This window comes from Panthera onca, chromosome C2, assembly GCF_046562875.1.
Source record: "Panthera onca isolate mPanOnc1 chromosome C2, mPanOnc1 haplotype 2, whole genome shotgun sequence".
NCBI lineage: Eukaryota > Metazoa > Chordata > Mammalia > Carnivora > Felidae > Panthera > Panthera onca.
Window position 1 is genome coordinate 14,616,917 of NC_138347.1, and position 24,526 is coordinate 14,641,442.

Sequence of the window (24,526 nt, forward strand, 5' to 3'; positions counted from 1 at the left end):
TTTTATTTCCTACCATTTGAGAAAAGTATGTGCCCATTATTGCTGGAAACAAAATACCTGAAGATTCTGATTCTGACAAGAGGAAAGGAAAGGCTTTCCTGGCTTAGATGGGATGATCATTAATGTCAAATGGTCACGGTATTTCTGACATAGGAGCAGTTCATTGGCTTTGGCTGTAACACCAAAATTATAGCACCCATAAATACAAGATGTGGGAGACTATCCAGCTGCAATTACAGAGATTTCCGAGTTACACATATGTAAATGAAGACACACAAATACGTAAAGGATGACCATGTAGGCCACCACACCTGCTGCTGAGGGTATATAAATGCCCCAGTCTAGGAGGTGACATTCAACCTCAGAGCCTTCTCACCATAACTCAGGTGAACTCACATCTCCCTTCAACATGTCCTACAGCTGCTGCTCTGGAAACTTCTCCTCCCGTTCCCTTGGGGGCTACCTGCGCTACCCAAGCTTCTCCTGTGGCTCTTCCTACCCCAGCAACCTGGTCTACCGCACTGACCTCTGCTCTCCCAGCACCTGCCAGCTGGGCTCCTCCCTCGACAGCGGCTGTCAGGAGACCTGCTGTGAGCCCACCAGCTGCCGGACGTCCTGCGTGGTGTCCAGCCCCTGCCAGACGTCCTGCTCCCTCCCGAGGACCTCCACGTTCTGCAGCCCCTGCTGGACTGCTTACCCTGGGTCTGTGGGCTTTGGGTCCAGAAGCTGCTACTCACTGGGCTATGGATCCCAGGGCTTCAGACCTCTGGGTTATAGAGTCTGTGGTTTCCCTTCCCTGAGCTATGGATCCAGTTTCTGTCGCCAATCTATTTTCCTTTGAGAAGTTTCCATCCATCTTGTAATGCGCACTCTGTCGATCTGGCTTCTACTGATTAGTGTGTCAAAGAGCCAAATCCATTTGAAACAGGCAGATTCTGTGATGAGATTATCTATTGTCTTAATTTTCTCCATTTGAAAGCATCTAATATTCCCTGATTGCCACCAACTTTACCTTGCCTGCTCTCAAACACCGGCTGATAGAAGAACCCTGTCAGACTACAAGATTAATTAGTAATTCAAATTGCATGTTGATAGAATTTATGGTTTTGCATTTCTCTCAAAAATAGAAGAAAAGTCAAATGATTTTATTTTAATAAACTCTTTTTTCTGCTGTCTAAATCTGCTGTCAATGTTGTTATTTATTAGTGATGTGTCAAGTAGGAATTGTGTTATCATTACTGCTGGTAATGGCCGTTGGAAATCTCAGATTTTAAAGGCTGTGCGCTAATTTTGGTTGGGCTTGGGTATTTTCTCCTGTTGAAGCAGGACTTCCTTGGATGCCAACAGTTTCTAGGTACAGCCTTTTTCTCAATGATATCTCAAGAGATTTGAATGTCTTGTTCAGACAATAAATATAGACCATGCATAAAAAGACATCATAGAGACATTATGCATCAGAGAAATTTGAAGAATGTGCGAACAAAATTTAGATTTACATGATGAAGCTGTGCATGCAGGTTATTCAAATGAAAGACTAGGGTGTGGGTGTAAAATTTCAGAAAAGAGCACCTATGAGCTTTAGCTAATCACAGTGAAGGTATGTCACATATTTTTTTTAATTGACTAAATCCCTGTACTCCAATTACTGTTTTCAATCTGCTCAAATTATCTCCATTTGTATAAGAACAACTTAGATGGGAACAAACCTAGCTGGGAAGGAACTAGGCTCAGCAGGTGTGAACTTGCACCTGGGTTCTTTGCCAACATACACAGTGAATCTAACTCTATACATGAAACCTTTATTATCATTGAAAATGATTGTTTCCGCTGCATATTGAAATGAAATGAGATATTCTTTATTTGTACCAGATTCTCTCCTACATCCAAGTGTTATAAATGTAAGGTGCTAACATGTAACATAGATACTAACTATATAGTAGATAACACAGACAGCATAACATACTACCATAGACAGCACGATAACAACCAGAGACATTATATTCACACAGAACAAGCAATGTTTAAATATTTTTTTGCCTATTTTTATTTGATATGGTCTTCAAACATGTCGAAATTAGGAAATGGATTGCAGGGTACTCGAAGCTTGGAAAACACCCAGTCTGCTAAGTTGATCTCAGTATATCTCACCATGCTCTATTTACTTCCTCCTTTCCTACCTACAGAATAAAATCTGAATGTAAAAGGAGCTGTCGGGTTCATCACATTCAACCTACTTCCTCTATAGAGGAGGAAACTGAGAGAAGAGCCAGATAGAATTTTACTAGATGACACAGAAGATTATTGTAGAGTTATTAGAATTGCTTTATTCCATGCATTCTCTCAGATCCTGTCTTCCCTTATATGCTCCTTCTCTTCCTCATCTTCTCCCCTCCTCCCCCATCATGTTTAGGAAATAGTCATGACACTTACATGGCTAGAGGAACACATAAAGGCATAATGAAAGAAGATTTGGGGGAAAAATTCATCGTCCGTCGCATTATAAAATTTAAAATCAGCAAACTCCTCTGTAAACGGTCCTGCTCGTGAATTTTAACGATCCAAGTTGTTATCATGCCCATAATCTTCAACCAAGAGAAAGAATCCAATTTTTACCCCAAAACATAAGCAAGGGCATAGCAGTCATGGGGAGCAGCCAAAACTTTTTTGGCCAAGCTGTGGCCAAATGTCTCCTCTGTTAATGGCTCCAGATTTTAGATGTAGTGGTGGAAATTTTTCTGGTTTTCAGAAATATACTAGTGTCTTAGTTTTTCTGTTATCGCCAAAGCAAACTACATCAAATTCGTGGAATAAACAATACTCATTTATTATCTTATAGTCCCATAGGTGAGAAGTCAGGTACAATCTCACTGGGCTAAAATCACTATGCTGTCAGAGCTGCATTCCTTTCCAGAGGCTCTATGGGAATACCTACTTTCTTGCCGCTTTCAGTTTCTGGTGCCCAGATGCATTCCTTAGCCCATTTTCTCCTTCCTCCGTCTTCAGATACAGCAATGAGGGTCAAGTCGATCTTACTCTGCCTCACTCCGACCTACTCTTCTGCCTCTCTCTTCCATTTTTCAGGATGCTTAAGATTATGTCATGCCTATCTGGCAATGTCCCTATTTTAAGGTCAACTGATTAGCAACTTTAATTCCATCTGCTACCTTACTAACCTTTTCCACATAAAGTAACATATTCACAAATTCCAAGATTTAGAATATGGGTGTATTTGAGGAACTGTTATTCTATCTACGAACATTAATAAACAAGCAAATTTATATATTTTAAAAAAAACCCTTGGGGCGCCTGGGTGGCTCAGTCGGTTGAGTGACCGACTTCAGCTCAGGTCACGATCTCACCGTTTGTGGGTTCGAGTCCCGCATCGGACTCTGTGCTGACAGCTCAGAGCCTGGAGCCTGCTTCGGATTCTGTGTCTCCCTCTGTCTCTGCCCCTCCTAGCTTGTGCTCTGTGTCTCTCTCTCTCTCAAAAATAAATAAACACTTAAAAACTCAAAGACTGATTGACTGTGAATAGATAGCAATATTATGAAGTGCTCAAAAAGAGCAAAATTCAACGGTGAGGATAGCAAACTTGCAACACCACAATTACACTTGAAGTTATAACAATATCCCATTTCACACTGATAGCCAAGGTAAGAAACCTGTAATATTCTACAAGAAACATAACTCCTGAGTTGATGTCTTGCCACGACCATTCAGGAAACTACCCCCTTCTCTATACCATGTCTCTGGCACATACTAAATTTCCCAGAGCACAGACTTTCTTCTTTCTATACTTCCGTAGAGTATAGTGAATCGTGATCTTCCAGTTTTCACCAAGTTAATCCTACTGCACATAATGGACAGAGACCAGCTGGCACTTATCTGGCTTCCTCCTGCTGCGTCCTTTGACAGAGATGCTCAGCACCTCGGATTTGGAACCTAGGGGTTTAGGTCCCCGCTTCCGCAGCCTGCACAACTATAATTCCGGAAGCTGCTAATCATCTGTCTGCCAACTGGTTTCCAATTCTGACTTCCAAGAATAAGTGTAACCAGTTTCCCAGGAAATGCTTCCATGAATCCTTTCTAGGAACTTGATTTCAACAAGTTCTATTTATTAATGTTTATCCCATTAGTGATTACAGACAGTAGCTTGATCCTCCCCAACTCCTTGCCCTCATATTTTTTTTTTCCCTAATTAGTCATGCCTCAGAACACATTGCCAAACATGTTGTCAGTATCATTAGTTTTCGTGACATTTTCACTGAGCCTTTTCCATGAGTCAGAGTCTGTGAAATGGAAATGTGTATTATTGAATATGTTTTAAATTTAGATTATATTTGTGTATTACTCCATAATTTAAAATGTAGTAAGAAAAGGTGTGGGGTCTCTGTTCTAACTGGCCTGAAAATTAATAGAGAAAGCAAATACTAAAGAAATATTTAACTATAGTAACAATGAGCTATGAATGAGTTTCTGATACTAAAATAACATCGAGAGATATGCACCTAGTCTTAGAGGTCAAGAAAAGTTCCCCAGAGGAATAGAATTTGAAATAGCTTGAAAGAGTAAGTAGGGAATGGATAGATAGCGCTTGGAGAAGAGTATTTTGAGGACCCAGTTTTGAGATGTACATTATAACACCGAATGGCATTTTGTCTTGTCATTGAAAGAAAATGAACAAATGCCTTGAAATTAGGCCAGAAAGATTTGGGGGCCATTCTTTGTCTTCAGTGGTCTAGCTCAGAATTGCACTTTCTTCTGAAAGCAGCAAGGGCCATTGAATGGTTTTAGGCAGAGGTATGAGATTGTCCGATTTGTTAGTTTTTTAAAATAATTTTTGTTATTCAATTAGTATTGACACACGATGAAATGAACAGATTTTAATGGTAGAGTTTGATGTTTCTGACAAATGTATACACTTATAACTAGTTACAGCTACCCGATCAAGATATAGAACATTTTCCCATGGCAGAAAGTATCCTTATGTTTCTTTTCAACCAATCCCTGCCAACTCGAGCCAACTATTGTAACGATTTCTGTCATTGTAAAATGATTTTGCCTCTAGCATTTCCTAAAAATTAAACCATACAGTATGTTCTTAGATGTGTCCATCTTTTTTCATTCAACATAATGTTCTTGAGATTCTCCATGATACATATGTTTTATTCATTTTATTTCTGTGGAAATAAATGTGCAAATAGATGACAATGTGTTTAGTCCTTCACCTGTGGATGGACATTGAATTGTTACAAGATTACAGAAAACTTTTTAAATCAATAAAGCTGCAATGAACATTGATTGTTCCAGTCTTTTTGTGGGCTTATGATTTTAGTGTTTTGTTTGTTTGTTTGTTTGTTTGTTTGCTTGTTTTTAGGAAGACCTCCGAATGGAATTTCTGGGTCATAGAATGAGCATATGTTTAACTTTATTAGAAAATGCTGATCATAAATAAATATTAAAAAATTAAAGAAAAAATTGCTGATCAGTTTTTCAAAGTTAGTTTTATCATTTTATTCTACCACCAGTGATGTTCTACATTTCTGGGAGTTTCACATTCTCATCAATATTGACATCATTCTTTCTCTTAACCATTTGCTGGATGTGAGTAGTATTTTATTGTGATTTTAAATTGCATTTACTTAGTGAATAATGATTTTGAGCACCCCTTCTTGTGCTCATTGGCTATCCTTGTGACTTCTTTGTGTAGTGTTTATTCATGTTTTGCCATATTAATTTTTTTACTAGGATATTGGAATTCTTTATTTACTCTGGAAATCAGTCCATTGATAAATATACTGCTAATAATCTCATAGTTATGACTTCTCTCATTTTAGTGACAACTTTGGATAAGAAAAAAAATTCATTTTGATGAAATCAAACTTATCAATTACTTTTCTTTTATTGTGTTGGTTTTTTTTTTTTTATATTCTTCAAGAAAAGTTTTTCTTCACATCAGGTTGGAAAGATATCCTTATTTTTGCTAGAAGCTTTAAAACTTCAGTCTTTATATATGTCTATGAAAGGTATCAACACATATATTTTCTTAAGTTCTTTACCTATATCAGTGATTCTTTTTTTAAATTATTATTTGAGAGAGAGAAAGAGAAAGTGTGAACAGGTGTGGGGAGGGGCAGAGAGAGAGAGAATCCCAAGCAGACTCTACACTCAGCAAGGAGGCCAACACAGTCCTTGATCCCTTAACCCTAGGATCATGACCTGAGCCAAATTTAAGAGTTGGACTCTCAAACAACTGAGCCACCTAGGTGCCCCGATAACCACTGGTTCTAATATAATTTTTGAAATGACATTTTTCCCCAAAAAGATATTTTTTACAAAGATGTTGATTTGACATCTCCATTAAAAAAATTTGACAGTATACATGTGAATCCATTCTAGAACTCTATTCTGTTTCACTGATTAATTATCTATACTTATTTCAGTACTACAATATTTTAATATACCTTTATATATCTCTCTTTAAATGAGATAATGAAAGTCTTCCAACTTTACTCCTGTTTCAAGATGATTGTGATTTTTCTTGCTTCTTTGCATGATATAAATTTTAGAATCAGTTCTTCAATTTTTATAAAAATGCCTCCTGGCAGTTTTGTTCAGAATGTGTTGAATTTATAAATTAAGCATACTAAACGTCTTTCAATCCATGATATGTGTCTCTACTGATTTGGATCTTATTTAATTTCTTTCTGCAGTATTTCATAGTATAAAATATACAAATCTTAAATCTTGAAATGTAGATTATATGTTTTGTTATTCATATAACATACTTTGGATTTTCCACATATTTTTGCTTATTATATAGAAATAAAACAGATTTTAATTGTAATTTTATAGATTCATTACATTTTTTTTATGTCATTCTACCTATGAATACAGAAAGTTTTCCTGTTCCCTTGCTAGTGTTTATGCCTCTTATGTGTTTTTATTGCCTTATTGCTGTGGCTAACACCTGTAGTGCAATGGTGGCTAGAAATGTAGGGATACGGTGATGTGGCTGATTTTGTGTGCATATATGAGTGTGTAGGTGTGTGCTACCCTCTCTGCTCACAACATTAATAAATATGTATCTTTTAAGTTTTAAGAGCTTGTTGTTTATGGGATCAGATTACATCTAACCATGGAAATGGGCCGAAATTGACTGATTATTAATTGAGTCAATTTAGAGGACGTTTGCAACAAAATCCCTGCTTTCTCATCCTCCATGAGCCTGGGAACTCCAACTGCAAACTCTCCTCACATCAGGAAATGGGAACTTTACACATAGAAATTTACTAATTGAACTTCTAATTAAGATTAGCATACTCATGATACCATCCCATCTCTAACACCTCCCTCTTTAAATTTCGCTGTAATTCAGTTTAGCCCAATTTCAGAAGATGGAGAGATAACATGTATTGATAGGGAAGCGACATAAAGGAAATGGCATTTAAACATGAGTCTAGGGGCACCTGGATGGGTCAGTTGGTTATGCGTCCAAATCTTGATATTGGCTCAGGTCATGATCTCACGGTTTGTGAGATTGAGCCCTGTGTTGGACTCCACACTGAGCACGGAGCCTGCTGGGGAATCCTCTCTCTCCATTTCTCTCTGTTCCTCCCTCACTTGCATGTGTGCATGCCTTCTTTCTCAAAATAAATAAATAAACTTAAAAAGCAATGAATCTAAAAAAAAAGGCAATGAATCTAAAAGGTAGGATGATCTTAAATATCAAAGACACGAGAACTATGAGAACAGATAAGAGGGAGTATAGGAAGAGGGTGTAAAATGACCAAAGCAGGATAGAAAAATGCTTACTGTGTGTTCAGGGAATAACTGAAGTTCAGCTGGTTTATGGCAAAGGGAGGATTTATGTAGCAATTGGAGACAAAGATTAAAAAAAAAACAATACGGGTTGTATACATGTAGATATGCTGACTATTGGACCTCATTATCATAGATTTTTCTCATTCTTGCTCAGATTAGTGCAATCATCTTCCCATTGGATATCCTTGCTTCAGTTTCTACCTTGATCAAGCAATCTTTGTTCATCCTCCTGCCACAGCTTGTAAAATACTTTCTCGTGGAAGCTTTGTTAAGTTTTTAAGATAGTTAAGTTCTCATTGTTAAATTCATGTATATGTTGAGGATTTGCTTGTTTACAGCTGTTAATCACTGTTATTTGGTTAACCTTGCTAGATGGTAAGTTCAAAGAAACAGGAACCACATTTTTAAATATTGGTTTTAAAATGTCTCACTACACAGTAGCAGATAAATGAATGCAGTCTTTTTTGAAAAAAAAATATAATGGAACATTTGTTGATCATACATTTCCTATGAGCAGAGTCAAATGAATATTATTTTGAGAACTGACTGGTATCGACAAGATGTTTAACAACATAGTACCGAAGCATGACTAATAAAAAATATGGGAGTCAAGGTTGAAGGGTAACAAAGCTGTTATCTGCAATCACCAATGTGACAAGAATAAATAAATAGGAATTGGTGAAATCAATTGCATAGAAATGACTCATGATGAGTTTCCTGGGAAACTAAATACATCAATCCCTAGAAATCTGAACCACATGCTGGCTGGTAAAAAAGATGACTGCCAATTCCTGGAAATAGAATTGCTTAGGCAGCAGGAACCTGGGAACTGAATTCTTGAGTTCAAAATATAAACAGCCAGTGGGTGTAACAGATCGGCACGAAATACAGCAAGAGAAACTTGGAAGTCTGGTAAGGGTAGGACCTATAGGAAATCTAGTAGCACTTTGGTAGAGAGCAGGACTGCAAGGAAACAAGACCTAGAATAATTGTTGCTGGAAACAAGACCTAGAATAATTGTTGCTGGAATATAGAGGGAACCTTACTTTGATCCTGGTAAACTCAGAATGTTGCAGAAGACTTGGACATAGGTGTTGGCTGTTTCGGGAGCAGCTTTTATATGGGATTGAGACAATTTCTTGATATGCAACGATAGTTTTTATACTTTGATGCTGATATCCGTAAATAGAATGTTGTATTTAACCTAAATATCAGTTGTGCTATTACAAATGTACTGCCTCAACATTGTAATCGCCAGCTGTGTGTATTGCATTATATTGCGGTGTAATGACTATTGAATCTCTCCCTGATTTGCCTTTAGAAGGTTGTTTTTTGGGCACTTGGGGGGGGCTCAGTCATTAAGCACCTGGGTCTTGTTCTCAGCTCACGTCATGACCTCACAGTTTGTGAGATCTAGCCCTGTGTTAGACTCTGCGCTGATAGCAGGAAGCCTGCTTGGGATTCTCTCTCTCTCCCCCCCTCTCTGCCCCTCCCTTCCTCCCCTACTCTCACTCTCTCTCTAAATAAATAACTAGAGTATTTCCTGGAGCCAGAAAACCACTTTTACGTTTTTAACCAGGTAATGGTTTTAATCATCAGCGATAGCTCCGATTTAGCCAAAAAATACTCCTTCGTGTTAAGGCTATTTTGTCCGTGTTCTGTATTTCTAGAATGACTGTGGCCCCCATGTGGGAATGTGCATGTGGGGATTACGTGGATTATTCTATTTTAAAAAATCGTGGAAGTTATAAGCAAAATAAAATTAAGTTCATAGAAGAGTACTGGACACTGCCCTTTCTATTTCTGTCAGGGAAAGCCAAATGAAATTTTCTACACTTTCTCTCAAAATTTCAATCCCTTTAGATTTCCCAGTGACAGTGTCGAAACCATGATCATTTCTCAAGCAATTTAATGGCGAGTCTTTTTGACCTCTTCTATTCCACTGTCCTCAACATGATGACTTTGAGTCTTGTGTTTGTTGCCTCATGGTCTTGCATGGTCACAACATTGTCCAAAATGGATATTATGAGCTGATTTGTGCCCCTCCCGTCAACATTCCCATGTTGGATCTCTAACCCCTAAGAACCTCAAAATGTAACTGTATTTGGAGATGGGACCTTTAAAGAGGTAATTAAGGGAAAATGAGGTTAAATGGGTGGGCTCTAATCCAACATGACTGGTGTCCTTCTAAGAGGAGATTAGGACCCAGAAACTCATGATGATAATGGGGAGCGGGAGAAGGAAGAGGGATGGCTGGAGGAGAGAGAAGATGAGATTACATGGCACAATTGAAATTGCATTAAAATGAAACTTAGGAACCAGGGGTCTATCCTTAGCACTGCCATTAACTTTCTGTGAGACTTAGAAACTAACTCTTGTAGGTCTCAAGATCCATGTGTATACAACAAGTTAAGTTTGACGTGGTGATCTCTACAGTCACTATGCCTCTCATATTTAATGCATCCAGGAAGAGAGTGGGACATTTGTATTTCCTCAAAGAAATGGCACCTTTGGCAAGTCTATGTTTCTCCTCGAGCTTCTATTTTCTCATATGCTAAAAGGACGTTAGACTATCATGAGTGAATTCCACACTGGGATGCTTGTGAGTATGATGAAAAAACGCACAGAAAATTTCTTTAAAGATTCCCTGGCTCTGTGCAAAGTTATCACTTTATTTTTAGGTTCGGCTCATTTACAACAAGCCCTATTTTTAACAGCTTATCGTTTCCTGATATACTATATTTATAAAAGTTTAGGAAGGAATCATAAAATAACTGAACCTCAGGTTGAGATACAACGGAAGCAGACATCTGGGCCGTTCTAGAAGCCCATTTGGGAAGGCACCAAGATAGAATCCATGTCTTCTGAACCTAACCTTCTCACCTGGCTTCAGTGATAACGTCATACACGCTTGGAGAAATGAATCAGGCTTGAAACTGGTTGTTGGAATGCAAAATGCAGACGCCTTTAACCAAAATGAGATAAATTCAGTTTTAGTTATTGAAAGCTCATAGGTAGCCTTCTCTCAATTTTACAAACACATAGCAGTTTTCTCTTTACTTCTTTCTTTTTAATGGACCAAACCATATAAACTTATTTCCTTGCTTTCTATATTCCTGGTGTTATGTGGCAACTTCTTAATTCCTTCACTCTGCCAGCACAGATACATGGTCAGCTGTTCATTGAGTGAATTCAACTCTCCTCTGCTCCTCAGATTTATTGTCAGAGAAACCTGCACCTTCACACCATGAACTTCCAAGAAATTACTATGTTAAGAGAAGGAAAACTCTACAGATATCAGTTAAGACCTTGCATACACAACCTTTCAAAGCCCTTTCGCAGAAAAATAGAATCTTTCATTTCAATTTCACAAATATACAACAAAACAAAATTAGAAAATAAACAAATAAGAAACCACCATATTATTTGTGGATTAAGACGTTTATTAGATTTAAATCATGTAAATTTCATTTAGAGAAGCTAATCTATTAAAATTCTTTCTTAAAGGCTGGCTTTAGAGTTTAAATCTGGGTTATTCAGCTTAGTGCTGGAAATATGTTGTTTAAAAGTTAAAAATCAGTAGAGATAAGGCACAAATAAAACAAACTTTTAACTTAAAACCTCATATGATTATAAACTAATCAATACCATTGATTATAATCCAAACATTGAAGAAAAAAAAAAACAATGAAATTGGGAAATATTTTGAAATGCATGATAGCAATGATATAACTCAGTAAAATTGGGGAGATACAGCTGCAAAGAACGACACATTTAAATTTTAACGTATATACAAACATACAAGAAAGTTTGAAATAAAATTTTAGTACTCTACATGAGGAAGCTTGAAAAAAGAATAAAAATTTAAACCAAAAGAAATTTTAAGATAGGAAATTATAAAGACAAGAATAGAAGTCAGTGAAATAGAAATCAACATGAAACAGACAAAGCCAACAAGGTCAAAATTCGGATTTTGTGAAAACTAATAAAGTTATTTATTTCATTTAAAAAATTATATAGGAAAATAGGTGACAAATACCTTCAGAAAATTTATATAATCATTTGGAAGAATATTTATTTTTATATATTCCAAAGCAGAATTAACTTTTCCTTCCTTTCTCTCCAGCAACTAAGGTATGTGTCTTTGTCTTTCTCATTCTTACGGACTTCCAAATGCTTTTTCAATAGCCCTCGTGACAAACTTAGGAGTTACTAACCACAAGATGAATAGGCTTCAGAACTACTCTTAGACAAAATGGAAAGTTAAATATGTTTTCAAAGAGTACCAAGTCTTAATCCAGATCTTCTGTACCAAAGAGGCTTGTAACCTCATTCCCTTCCAGTTAATTCTTATCTCTAATTCTATTTCATATAAGTGATTGAATGGAATCCATTTGAAGGAGACTTCCCATGTACTCAGATCCTGGTCTGCTTGTTTATTGATCAAGACTGCACACTACTGACCTCCAGAGAGAGTTTTCTTTTTTTTTTTTTTAAGAAAAAAAAAAAACCTAAATTATTTGTCAACACTATACAACTGGACAGTTTCAAACTATGTGTGCTGTTTACTATGGAAATATTGACTTGCATTTTTTGTTTGTGAGTCTGCATCCTTTTTTTTTTTTTTTTTTTTTTTTTTTTTTCTTTTCCCTGAGTCTGCATTCTTGAGATATGGAGCTAATTGTTTCTGATCTGAGCAGTGTCATGCACTGATTATAGTACTTATTTTTTCAATTGCACACACTTCTAGAAATTACTTTTAATGATTTTTTTCCCTAATGTTTATTTATTTTTGAGAGAGACAGAGACAGAGCACAAGCAGGGGAGGGGCAGAGAGAGAGGGAGACACAGAATCTGAAAACAGGTTCCAGGCTCTGAGCTGTCAGCACAGAGCCCGACTCGAGGCTCGAACTCATGGACCGTGAGATCATGACCTGAGCTGAAGTCCGATGCTCAACCAACTGAGCCAATTAGGTGCCCCAAAATTAATGATTTTATGGTTGGAGGATACAAATTTTCTGAAAATATTTTTCTTTTTCTTTCATTTTTGGAGGATATTTTGAACTGATATAAAATTCTAGGAAGCTGAATTTTCTTTTTCTTTTCAGCCTTTTAAAAATATCATTCCAGGGACACATGGGTGGCTCAATGGGTTGGATGTCGGACTCTTGATTTCAGCTCAGGTCATGATCTCACGCTTCCTGGGTTCAAGCCCTGCATCAGGTTCTGTGCTGTGTCAGCATGGAGCCTGCTTGGAATTTTCTCTCCCCCTCTCTCTGCCCCTCCCCTATTCATGCTCTCTCTCTCTTTCTCTCAAAATGAATAAACTTAGAGAAAAAAAAATCATTCCATGTTCTGCTGTTAAGAACATTAGCTGTATTTCTTATCACTATTCCCCATATGTAATGTTTCCTTTTCCCCTAGCTAATTTATGATTTTCTTTTTATCTTTGCTTTTAATCAATTCACTATAATGTGCCTAGTGTGGCTCTTGATTCAAGTATCCCAAGATTCTTGGATTTGTAAATTGGAAGTTTTATTGATTTGTTTGCTGTTATTTTGTTTGTTGTTAGGCAAATGTACAAAAGTTTTTACTATAGTTTTTTTTTTTTTCTGCTCAATTTTTTTTATGGGACTTCTCTTACACAGTTTTTAGATTGCCCTATGTTTTTCAACAAGTTTCCAAATCTTTACTCTGCCTCCTTTTTCAATCTTTATTTCTCTGTGTAGCTTAGTTTGGATAATACATATTTTTTAAAAACCTATTTTCAAGTTCACTTATCCTTACTTCCGTTTTGTCAAATATTCTCATAATCCTATTTTAATTTTATGTCTTTACTTAATTTTAAGCCTTTAACTTTCTGTTTAGAGATATCCATTAGTTTTTTTTTAATTATTTCCATCTCTTATAATTCCCATGTGTTTATTAATTGCATCCATCTTTTTCTTAATTATTTACATGTTCATCATAGTCTCTTTCAAGTCTGTGCCAACTAATTCTAATATTTGTAGTAAATGTGAACTTGCTTCCATGGATAGTTTTGATTGGGTAACATTTACATGCTCCTTGAAATTTTTTATAATGCTTTATTACATTATAGACATTATAAACAAAAGACCAGTGGATTTTGAAATAGAGATACTTATATTTATAGAGTCACAATTGTAGTTGTAAACACATATGATTATATGATCAATACATATGCACACACAAAATAAACATATGCAACTATATTCCTTTATTGTTTTCCAGAGAACGTAAGTCCTTCCCTCTGCATGTTAGAAAGGCAAAGGGCTTAACAGTAAGCTTCATTAAAGAATTGAGTTAAGCAGGACTGTCCCAGTTTAAACCAGTTTGAATGCATCTCCACTTTGCCCACACTCCAACCAGATATGTTGACACTCTGATATCTGCTCATTATTTTATTCTCTATTTCAGCTGAGGACGAGGCTGGCCCAGAGTTTCAGACTGTTCTAGTGTGCCTTTGAATTCATTTGAATTGGTTCATTTTAGTTATTGTATCTTACAGTTTTAGTATGTTTTTTAAATTACATTTATTTATTTTTGAGCGACAGTCCGTGAGCGGGGGAGGGGCAGAGAGAGAGGGAGACACAGAACGTGAAGCAGGCTCCAGGCTCTGAGCTGTCAGCACAGAGCCCGACGTGGGGCTCGAACCCATGACCTGTGAGATCATGACCTGAGCCGAAGTCAGACACTCAACCGACTGAGCCACCCAGGCACCCCCAGTTTTAGTATTTTTATGTTCATTTTTATATATTCTAGTATTTTGCCAAAACTCTTAACTCTTGTCTTTAATTGCTTAAAAATAATAACCGCAGTTATTTTTCTGTACATTTCTAATATGTACATTATCTAGATACTCTGTAAGTTTGCTTATGCTCTGTGTTGTCTCTTATAGGTCTTGTTTTGCCTGTTTGTAGCCTTAGTAAATTTTAATCAATTACCACAGGTAATTTGAAGCTCTGAATGGGTCTATTTTTGCAAGGATTTATTCTGGTTATGCCAAGCTGTGGTAAGATTACTAACACTCTCAATATCATAAACACTGATGCAAGTCGAAGGTTGCCTTCAGTTCCTATGAAACACACTCTATGTTTGCATACTCATAAAATTCTGGTAGAGTCTTTCAAAGCCCAGAATGTTTACCTGTATTCCAAGCTCCTTAAAAATGAAGTCCTGAAATCTGATAATATTCATTCACACCAATAGCCCATTAACATTTTTGGATTCAGTGGACAACTCAGGAAGAAAGTAGCCCAAATACCATTTACTTTGACTTAAAACTTGTCTTAATTCGATCTAGCAATTCTTAGCTGATAGTACTCCAGAGTTTATGTATAGATTACTTTCTTAAGTCCTACTAAAGTTTTTATTCATAAGAGTGATTAAACTATCTAGTCTAATGCTATCAAAAGTTATATTTGGTATAAATATCACATTAAGTTTCTATATATGAGGGTGATTGGTAAGAATATTCATTCTGTGATATATGCAAAATTATTTAGAATAGACAATAAACATGGAAGATTATCACTAGAAATCTGTTCAAGTAAATTTAATAGGTGACTATGAAACCTAGGATTATTGTCACTCAAAACTCAGACTGAAAAATGACAGAGTAATGTGCACGCATTATTAATTATTCATAAACATACCAGCTAACTTTATAGATCTCTGCTTTGTTCATTTCATTTTATCTTCCCAAACTTCCTCTATTCCAACCCATACTAATTCTGTTTTTGCTTTTCATAGTATGCTCCAACTTTCAGGAAATTGTGAACATTGATTTCTCCATAAACCTGGGATCTTTGGCCAGACCTTGACTTACTTTGAGCTTCCATTGCCTCATGTTTAAAAGAAATTTAGCACATAAACTATATCTCCCTCTGAGTGCTGTTCAAGATTCTAAAGAAGCAATGACTTGAAAATCTACTTGAACATTTATTTAGCGTAACTCAAAGATAGTTCTTTTTGATTATTAGATTTATCTTTTTATCAAACTGTGTCTCACATATCAACATATTGTTTTCTGGAATACATGGCCTAAAAAAGATTAGCACACATCTATAACAAAATAGAAATAAAGGATCTCCATTTTTTCTTGACATTAAAGCTGTGGTTCTCAGCTATGTAGTTTAAGTCATTGGAGAACATTAGGGTAAATACCCACACAAGCTGATCCAAAAATCTTTACACCAAGCATGATTGGTTTCCTTCTTATATACCATAAAGAAATTAATTCAATCAAAATGTACTCACTGGGATTCAGTGAGTTACTTTGGTTACTTTCCCCAAGTAATATTGGATGAGTCTCATGGAAGTTATTCAACATTTATATTTAGTAGTTCCTGAAAAATACACAGTCACAAGTTAGATTTACATTTAATTTTTTTCATGTGCAAACCTACCATTGTATCTAAATTTTATTCTTTCCCTCTGCATTTTGCATATATCTACCAACTTTTGTGCTTTTCTTCTCCTATGAAGAGAGATACAGGGTCTCACATGATTTAAGAGATTAGATTTTTATAGATCTTGAGATACTCATTTATACAGTTTATATAAAAAGGAAAATATCTAAAGACAAAAACTTTAAACCTTTTTTTAAAGTTTATTTATTTATTTTAAGGGAGAGAGAGAGTGAGAATAAGCAGGACAGGACAGAGAGAGAGGGAGAGAGAGAATCCCAAGCAGGGATTGTGTATGTAATAATTGTATGATTTCCATCACCAATAGAGCTATATGATTGAAATCTTATGTTTATTGCATAGTTTTACATATTGCAAGAACCAATCTGAAAGCTAAGCTCGTGGCCACAGAAAGGGTGAGGAATTAGTCTCTGGAGACCATAGAGAGTTGTTTCTTGTGAAAAAAAAAAATAGTTAACATTCTGCAAAAAGATCCAGACATTCAACAAGTTAATCTGTAGAAGCCAGATCCATAGATTGGTTTGTAGCAAAATGGCTGGAGATGCCGAAAACCAAAATAGGTTGGGTGGCAGAATGTGGATCCATAGCTCAAGGTGGGGAAGCCACGGACTCCACAACCCTGGGGTCTGAAGCCTCTGGGCCCAGCATAAGTCATCCAGCAGGGACTGCAGAGTGTGGAAGTCCTTGGGCGGGAGCAGGACGTCTGGCAGGGGCCGGACACCACGCAGGACGTCCGGCAGCTGGTGGGCTCACAGCAGGTCTCCTGACAGCCGCTGTAGAGGGAGGAGCCCAGCTGGCAGGTGCTGGGAGAGCAGAGGTCAGTGCGGTAGACCAGGTTGCTGGGGTAGAAAGAACTTGGGTAGCGCAGGTAGCCCCCAAGGGAGCGGGAGGAGAAGTTTCCGGAGCAGCAGCTGAAGCCCATGTTCATAGGAGATGTGAGTTCAGCTGAGAAAACACAGAGAATCCTGAATTCACACTGAGAATATTCTGAGGTCTATTCTATCTCCGGGACGGTGGCATTTATATACTCTCAGCTGCAGGTGTCGAAAGTGACAAGAGCATCATCCCTATGTTTGTACTCCTTCATTTGCATAGTATTAACTCAATCATCTTCTCTGTAATTGCAGCTGCGTAGTTTCGCACCTATTGCATTTATGAGGACTATAATAAATTTTGTTATAACACAAAGCCAATGAACTATTCTTATGTCAGAAATGTTATGACCGTTTTGCATTAATGGCCATGTCATCTTGGCCGAGAATGCCCCTCCTTTTCTTCCTGGTATATGCTGTACCTGTATCTGATTCTGGTTTGGCTGGGGTATGAGTTCCTTCTAAGGGTGGAGATTAAAATGACATCACCTTTCTCTCTTTTCTTTTTTCTTTCTTTCTTTCTTTCTTTCTTTCTTTCTTTCTTTCTTTCATTTGGTTATAGGCATAGCTTTGACCTTGCCAAAAAACCTTCTAAAAATCGAAAAACTACTTGTTTTAATTCATTCATTTTTATCCAAAAATTATTTTCCAAGTATTAAATATTAATGCAGAGTATCTCATACTGGATGAAGGCCTAACAATGTCACAAGTTGAATGGAGAAAGGCTTGGAACAGAAAGGATCCAGGACAAGTATTTGGAAGCAAGATAAAAGAACAGTACATCAGAACAGAGTTACAGATGGAGACCAATTTGAGCCCATGACAAGAGAATCAGAGTATTTATCAGTTGAGGTGAGGGGAAAAAGTAAATGCTCAATCTCATGAACCGTGAGATCATGACCTGAACCAAAATCAAGGATCAGATGCTTATAAAGTAGTGAAAAATGCTAGAACATAACTAGAACATCTCCAAATGTTGCCAATTTGAAAATATATATATATATATATATATATATATATATATATATATATATATATATTTAGATAACTTGTCTTAGTCCATCCCAGCTACTATAACAGAATATCACAGACTGAGTCACTTATACACAACAAACATTTATTTCTTACAGTTCTGGAAGCAGGGACATCCAAGATCAAGGCATCATCACACTAAGTGTCTGATGAGATCCACTTCCTAGATGATCATCTTTTCACCTAACCTCAATGGCAGAGTGCCATCTGGGATCTCTTCTTCAAAGGGCTAATCCCATGCACCAAATGCAGTTCAGGTATCATATTGGCACAATGTACACCTCCACGCTAGTTTTTTTTTTTTTTCCCTAAAGTAGAATTATTTATCCACATTTAAAATTATTGGGATATTTTATATTAAAATGCTGGCTCTGAGTTGGGGAACTAATGGCTTCCAAATAGGTAGGTATTTGATTCCCATCTCTGTTTTCTACCTATTTTTTTTTCTATCTGTGGTTTGTGGAACCAACAGATTCCCATCATATACTTTAGATACTACTTTTGCCACCCATCTAATTATTTTATGGGAGTTGCTTTTCATCCTGTTACTAACCATCTGGAAGATTCAACTCTAATTAATCATCTTAACAAGTAGCCAGGAGCTTAAAAACCATGAGTTGGGATATTAAGATTTATGCCATCAGATGATGTGTTGTCTATGGGTTATCTAGAAGGTATTTTTATTATATTTGCCCAATGTTGGCTAGGGCATTATCCCAGTAAATATGTCCACTGGGAAGCCATACCGTAACCAAAAAAACATAATGGTTTTTAAAAAAGGAGAAGAATGTAGCTCATATCTGGATTTCAGACTTTTTCCTCCTCAATAACAGACAACATCTAGTACATATTTTTTTTTTGCCAGTCTGCTGCTTAGATATTCTCTTGAATTTTTCGTTGTCTGAAATTATCTTCAGTTTTGAAGCACACATTGATTGAGCATAGCATTCTAGGATGACATCTGTGTTCTTTCAGAATTTTGAATATTTCATTCAATTATCTTTGTAAATAATTCATATTTTAGTCCCATCATCACTTTTTTTTTCCTTTTTAGAAGGAAATTAGCTTTCTTTCTCAGGTTTCCTAGAAACATTCCTGTCACTGGTGTTCATGAGTTTTACTAGCGTGTAGATGTATTTTCTCGATTTTTATCTAACTTTTAGTTGGCACTGTTTATTGGCTTTGTTTTGGAAAATTTTTAGCGGTTTCTCCCCAACATATCATCTCCCCAATTCTCTCTCGTACCTGTTTTAGGACTCCAAAGACAAGTATGTTCAATCTTTTCACTGTGGTCCATATTTGCATAAATTCTTTTCACCTCTGTCTCTCTCCATGCATTAGTTTAGATAAACGGTTCCTCAAACAAGAGCAGTTGTGCCTTCTATCCTCCAAGGAATACTGGGCAATATCTGGAGAGACAATTTGGGTTGTCATGACTAGAGAAGTCTCTGATCCTCCTACTTAAAACACCTCAATTGTATTCTTTTTCTCCTACTTAAAACACCTGAATTTTAAAAATAGTCTTTTCGTAGATCTATTTGAAGGTCTAAGGAAATAATGAGTAGGATATTCTTTGAACCCTGATTATGGCACTAGATAAGGATAATGTCTTTTTGTAACTTGTTTTTATTCCTTGGTAACCTGCTGCTGTTTTAGTCTCACAGGGGCTTCTTTAGCTATTTAGCCTGTGAAAGCTGAGAATGTTACCCAAAGAGTAAACATATAGTGTCCCCAACTTTATAGTGACATCCAAATGAAATAGTCAAGTCTGATGCCATAAAAAGCTTTTTTTTCACCTATATTTAGTTTGGGCTTGACTAAAGCACTAATAGGGCATCAGACACATTTTCCACACCAAGAATATCTTTCCATACATATAGAAAAGTGGATGACATTGGACACTCATCATCAGATGCATGAATCTGGCCATTTTAAAATAAGATTTGGGTAAGCTCATTAGAATTTAATACTCTTACATCTTTTTAAACTGGCTTTTAGTTTTTCTTTCATTTATCATACTAACCACGTAAACCTAAATGTTATTATTGTTAATGAAGTTCCTGATGAATCTGTCAACTAGTCACATTCTCTCTGTACACATAGATAAAATCCATTTTTTTGAAAAACACAAAATATACCCTAAGTCTCAGAACTTTATTCATAAGACCTAAAACTGTAAAATATATTGGGACACCTGGGAGGCTCAGTTGATTAAGCATCTGATTCCTGGTTTTGCCTTGGGTCATTATAGTGCAGAGTCTGCTTAGGATTCTCTCTTTCCCTCTCTGTACCCTTCCCCTGCTTGAGTACACTCTTTTGCTCGCTCTCTCTCTCTCAAAACAAATAAACTTAAAACAAAACTATAAAATATGGATGTCCAGTAACTATAGTTTGAATGAGAAAAATATCCATAGTCGGAAGAAATTAGATCAAATCCAGACTTCCAAAATTTACTCTGAGATGCAAATTGAGCTCTTATTAAAACAGCCAAATCAAACTTAACACAAACTCTGGTCAATAATGTATAAATAATAACATACACATATTTCAATGCCAGAATGCATTAGTTTATTGGGTTATACTTATTTTACTTTTTATCCATTTGGAAACAAATTTTCATGAATTCAATCTGTAATGCTGATATTATGCTTATTTTTGAATTAAATCATTAAATTAAAAGGGTGCAGGAATCAGTCTGTTAGACTATGATTGATGGAAAAAGATTGGTATGGAACTGGTGATCAAAGACTAAGATAGTTGCCACTGGAAATAATGAGCATGATGGAACTACATTTTGATGATTTTGCATAAATGTACTAGATCTCAACAAGTTGATTAGAAGTCAAATAGATAGATAGGTTGAAAACGAGATGGGTGGAGGCTACTAGAAGCAAAATGTAGTGGCAGAAACTGGGTCTATAGCTCAGGAAGGAGAAATCATGGACTCCATAACCTAAGGGTCTGAAACCACTGGATCCATAGTCCAGTGAATGGCTGCTCCTAAATCCATAACCCAGAAAGAAGTCATTGCTGGACCCAAAGTCCATAGATAATGGGATAAGTTGACTGGCAGGAACTGCAGAGCGGAGCAGGATGTCTGGCAGGGGCTGGACTCCATGCAGGATGTCTGGCAGCTGTTGGGCTCACAGCAGGTGTCCTGACAGCTACTGCAGAGAGAAGAGCACTGCCTATATTCTGGAAGAGCAGAGGTCAGTGCTGTAGACCAGATCGTTAGAGTAGGAAAAGCCACAGGAGGAACCTGGGTAGCTCAGGTAGGCCCCAAGGGAGGGGGAGGAGAAGTTTCCAGAGCAGCAGTTGTGACTCATGTTGAGAGTTGAGAAAATTCTGAGGTTTAAGGTGATCTTGTGCATGGGGTATCTTATACTCATCAATTGGCATGGCAGAGTCACAGTATAGGTACAATCTTCTTATATCATCTGTATACCCTCTTCTGCAATTGTGTAAATCATCAATCTTCTCTGTCATTGCACTTGACTAGACTCGTACCTATTGTACTTGTGGGTGCTATAATTTGTTATTATAACACAAAACCAATGATCATTCCTATCTTAGAAATTCCAGAACTATTTGTCAGCAATCCTCAACCTGTTACAGCCAGGAAAGCTCCTTCTCTCCCTGGCTATGACTGCATGTATATCTATTCTTGCTTCACTCCGGGATTCTTGCTGTCACTTTTCTACTGTGCCAAGTGATAAGTGACATAGATTTATTTTTTATAAGGATGCTTCTAATGATTGATTCTACTTGTCACCACTGATTTACATTCTCCAAATTTATTCTCCATCTATCACATACTCCATCTATCACATATTATTATACAGTACTTCTTACATCCAATGGAGGGAAGAAAAATAACACATAGTGAGAAGTGGCTAGAAATAGGAAGGAGCCAGGCAAACATTTAAAGGCAGAGAGACTCAAAAAGACTGACTCGAGACGGTGTCACAAGAAGAGGTTGACTCAGGCCATTAGAAGAGGGAGTGGGGGTGATGGTGACAATGTGGGAATCTGGGAAAAAGGAAAAGACAGGGATTTTAGGTATCTCTTCTACCTACTTTTAGCCTATGGAGATCTTTTCATCTAAATGCCATTTAAAACAAATAATATCTTTAATGTATTTTCACATTCAGTAAAACCTTGGGTTGTGAGTAACTTGTTCTGTGAACGTTCCACAAGATGAGCAAACATTTGTGCTAAATTGTAACTTGATAAATAAGTGATGTCTTGCAATATAAGTAGTATGTGATGCTGGATGTCACATGATCACAACTGAGCCAATGGTTCTCTCTCCTCTCTTTCTCTCTCTCTCTCACTGCAAGATTGTGGGTGATCATCAATGCAATGTCACATTTCTGTGAAATCTTCAAAAGGAGGCAAAAGCAAGTGTCATTGGATAGGTTCTTTGTTAAATTTGCACAAAAAGAAAAAGATTCCATTGAGCCAATAGATAGCAGTGATTCCATTAGTGATAGCGAAACTCATCCTACACAACAACCCTCCTTTCTCTCATCTCCCTCGCACCAGCCATGAAGGTTTTCAAAGTTAAGTGCAGGTTAATTTGTTTATTTTTCTTTATAATTTGTATTTTCTTTATTATTTTGTATTCTATTACAGTATTATAATCATTTTTATATGAATATTTTTGGGTTGTGCAACAAATCACATGACTTTCTACTGTTTCTTATGAGAAAATTTGCTTCGATACACAAGTGCTTTGGAATACAAGCATGTTTCTGGAATGAATTATACTCACAAACCAAGGTTTTACTGTGTTTTCATTTGCATCATCCAAATTTTAAAAGAACCTGGGATTCACCTCCTAGAACAACTTTTTCTTTTGAATAGTAAAATAACTGAGCTTTAATTTCCAATGGGTTCACTATGTCAGATAAATTTGCACTGTAATAAATACTAAGAGAGATTGTGGGGGCTGAAGGAAAATAATCTTAGGTGGAAACAACAAATTTCAAAAAAAATAGAGAAACAACTTAGTAGTTGTATTCTTCAGGAAGCAGGCACTGAGACAGGGATAGAAGGACAAAACATTTATAAAAGAGTAGCACCTGTGAATGAACAAAGCCATTCTACCACCTCTTTCAGTCACTGACTGCCATGAGAAAAACTTGACCTTGGCTAAAAGGGGAGGCAGAGCCCAAAGAAGCCAACAGAGAAAGCCTGTCAGCTGGCTTCCCTTGTCAAAGCCAGAGAGCGATTCCTCTTGTGCAGCAATGTGATGTGAGTTCCAGTGCCGATCTGTACCCGTCACAGTCTGCTGGTGGCACCTTCAGGGTCGACGTGTCAGGAGAGAGATTCTCCATGGCTCTGGTAGGCCTCTATTCCTGAGGGGAATAATAAAAGGGCAAGGCCGTGGCATGAAACACAGTCCCTGTCACTGCATTTGATCTTGTGGCTCTAGATGGTGCTCACCATCACCCTCGTTCACCATTCATGAAACATTTGCCTCGCCCTCCATTACCGCCTCTGGTGGTCATGGTGGATTTCTCGATGGTGTTACCCAAGACTTATTCTTGAGAAGTATGAATACTGATAACTGTACCTTTTTCTTGCGATAATCACTGCATTTGACAAATCATGTCCACAGTTGGACGGGAGGTTCTAAGAGCCATCCAAGTAGAGTCACTGAGCTGCACACGTATTCCCCCTTCCCTCACTGTGTAACAGTAACATTAGCACTTTCTACTGATCAGGGTCACCTGCCCAGGGATAGATGGATGACAACTCTTTTTTATTTTATTTATTTATTTATTTATTTATTTATTTATTTATTTGCCTTTTGGTTCCTGACAATAAGGAGCCCAAAGAACTCAGGCAGCAGCCATAGCTACGGTTCCGCGAGACGCCTGTTGTGTTCCTTAAGAAGTCTGCCTTTGAGAACTGGGTCTCCATCCTTGAAAATTCCAGCTGTAGAAATAGGAAGCACAAAGTTTTTAAATGAGTCACTGAAAGTAATAGTAGGTGGATATTTGGAGCTCAGTCTTTTGAAGGCATTGCCTCCATGCTCAGTTTTGCAGTCAGTACACTAATCCAACGCAGTATTAGGCAGGTAGCTTCAGGCTGCTGTGGTTTTTGCTAAAACCTGTGGATCTCGACATACACTGTCCCTACTGTAAAGTGGATTTCCTGATTGGTCGCTACAGGGGGAGCAGTCCCATGCGGGTAGATGGAGCTATTCATTAACTCCTGAATAATGGCGCTGCTGTGGTAAGCATAAAAAGCAAACTCATACTCTGAATACATATCTACACGTTTGAGAATGAACACTGATCTTTCCAGGGCAGAAGAGGACCACGTTCAACTTGCAACCAA

At 37.1% G+C, this 24,526-nt stretch overlaps 2 protein-coding genes across 2 annotated transcripts; one reads left to right on the forward strand and one right to left on the reverse strand.

Annotated features, from left to right (window-relative positions):
* Nucleotides 1-409: 409 nt before the first annotated feature.
* Nucleotides 410-841, forward strand: LOC132682800 (keratin-associated protein 13-1-like). Its single transcript, XM_081796546.1, has one exon. It carries the CDS (start codon nt 410-412, stop codon nt 839-841), a length of 432 nt encoding a protein of 143 aa, XP_081652672.1.
* Nucleotides 842-16,755: 15,914 nt separating this feature from the next.
* On the reverse strand, nt 16,756-17,196 carry LOC144617349 (keratin-associated protein 13-2-like). The gene has a single exon (XM_078452613.1). It carries the CDS (start codon nt 17,194-17,196, stop codon nt 16,756-16,758), a length of 441 nt encoding a protein of 146 aa, XP_078308739.1.
* Between the last annotated feature and the right edge of the window lie 7,330 nt (nt 17,197-24,526).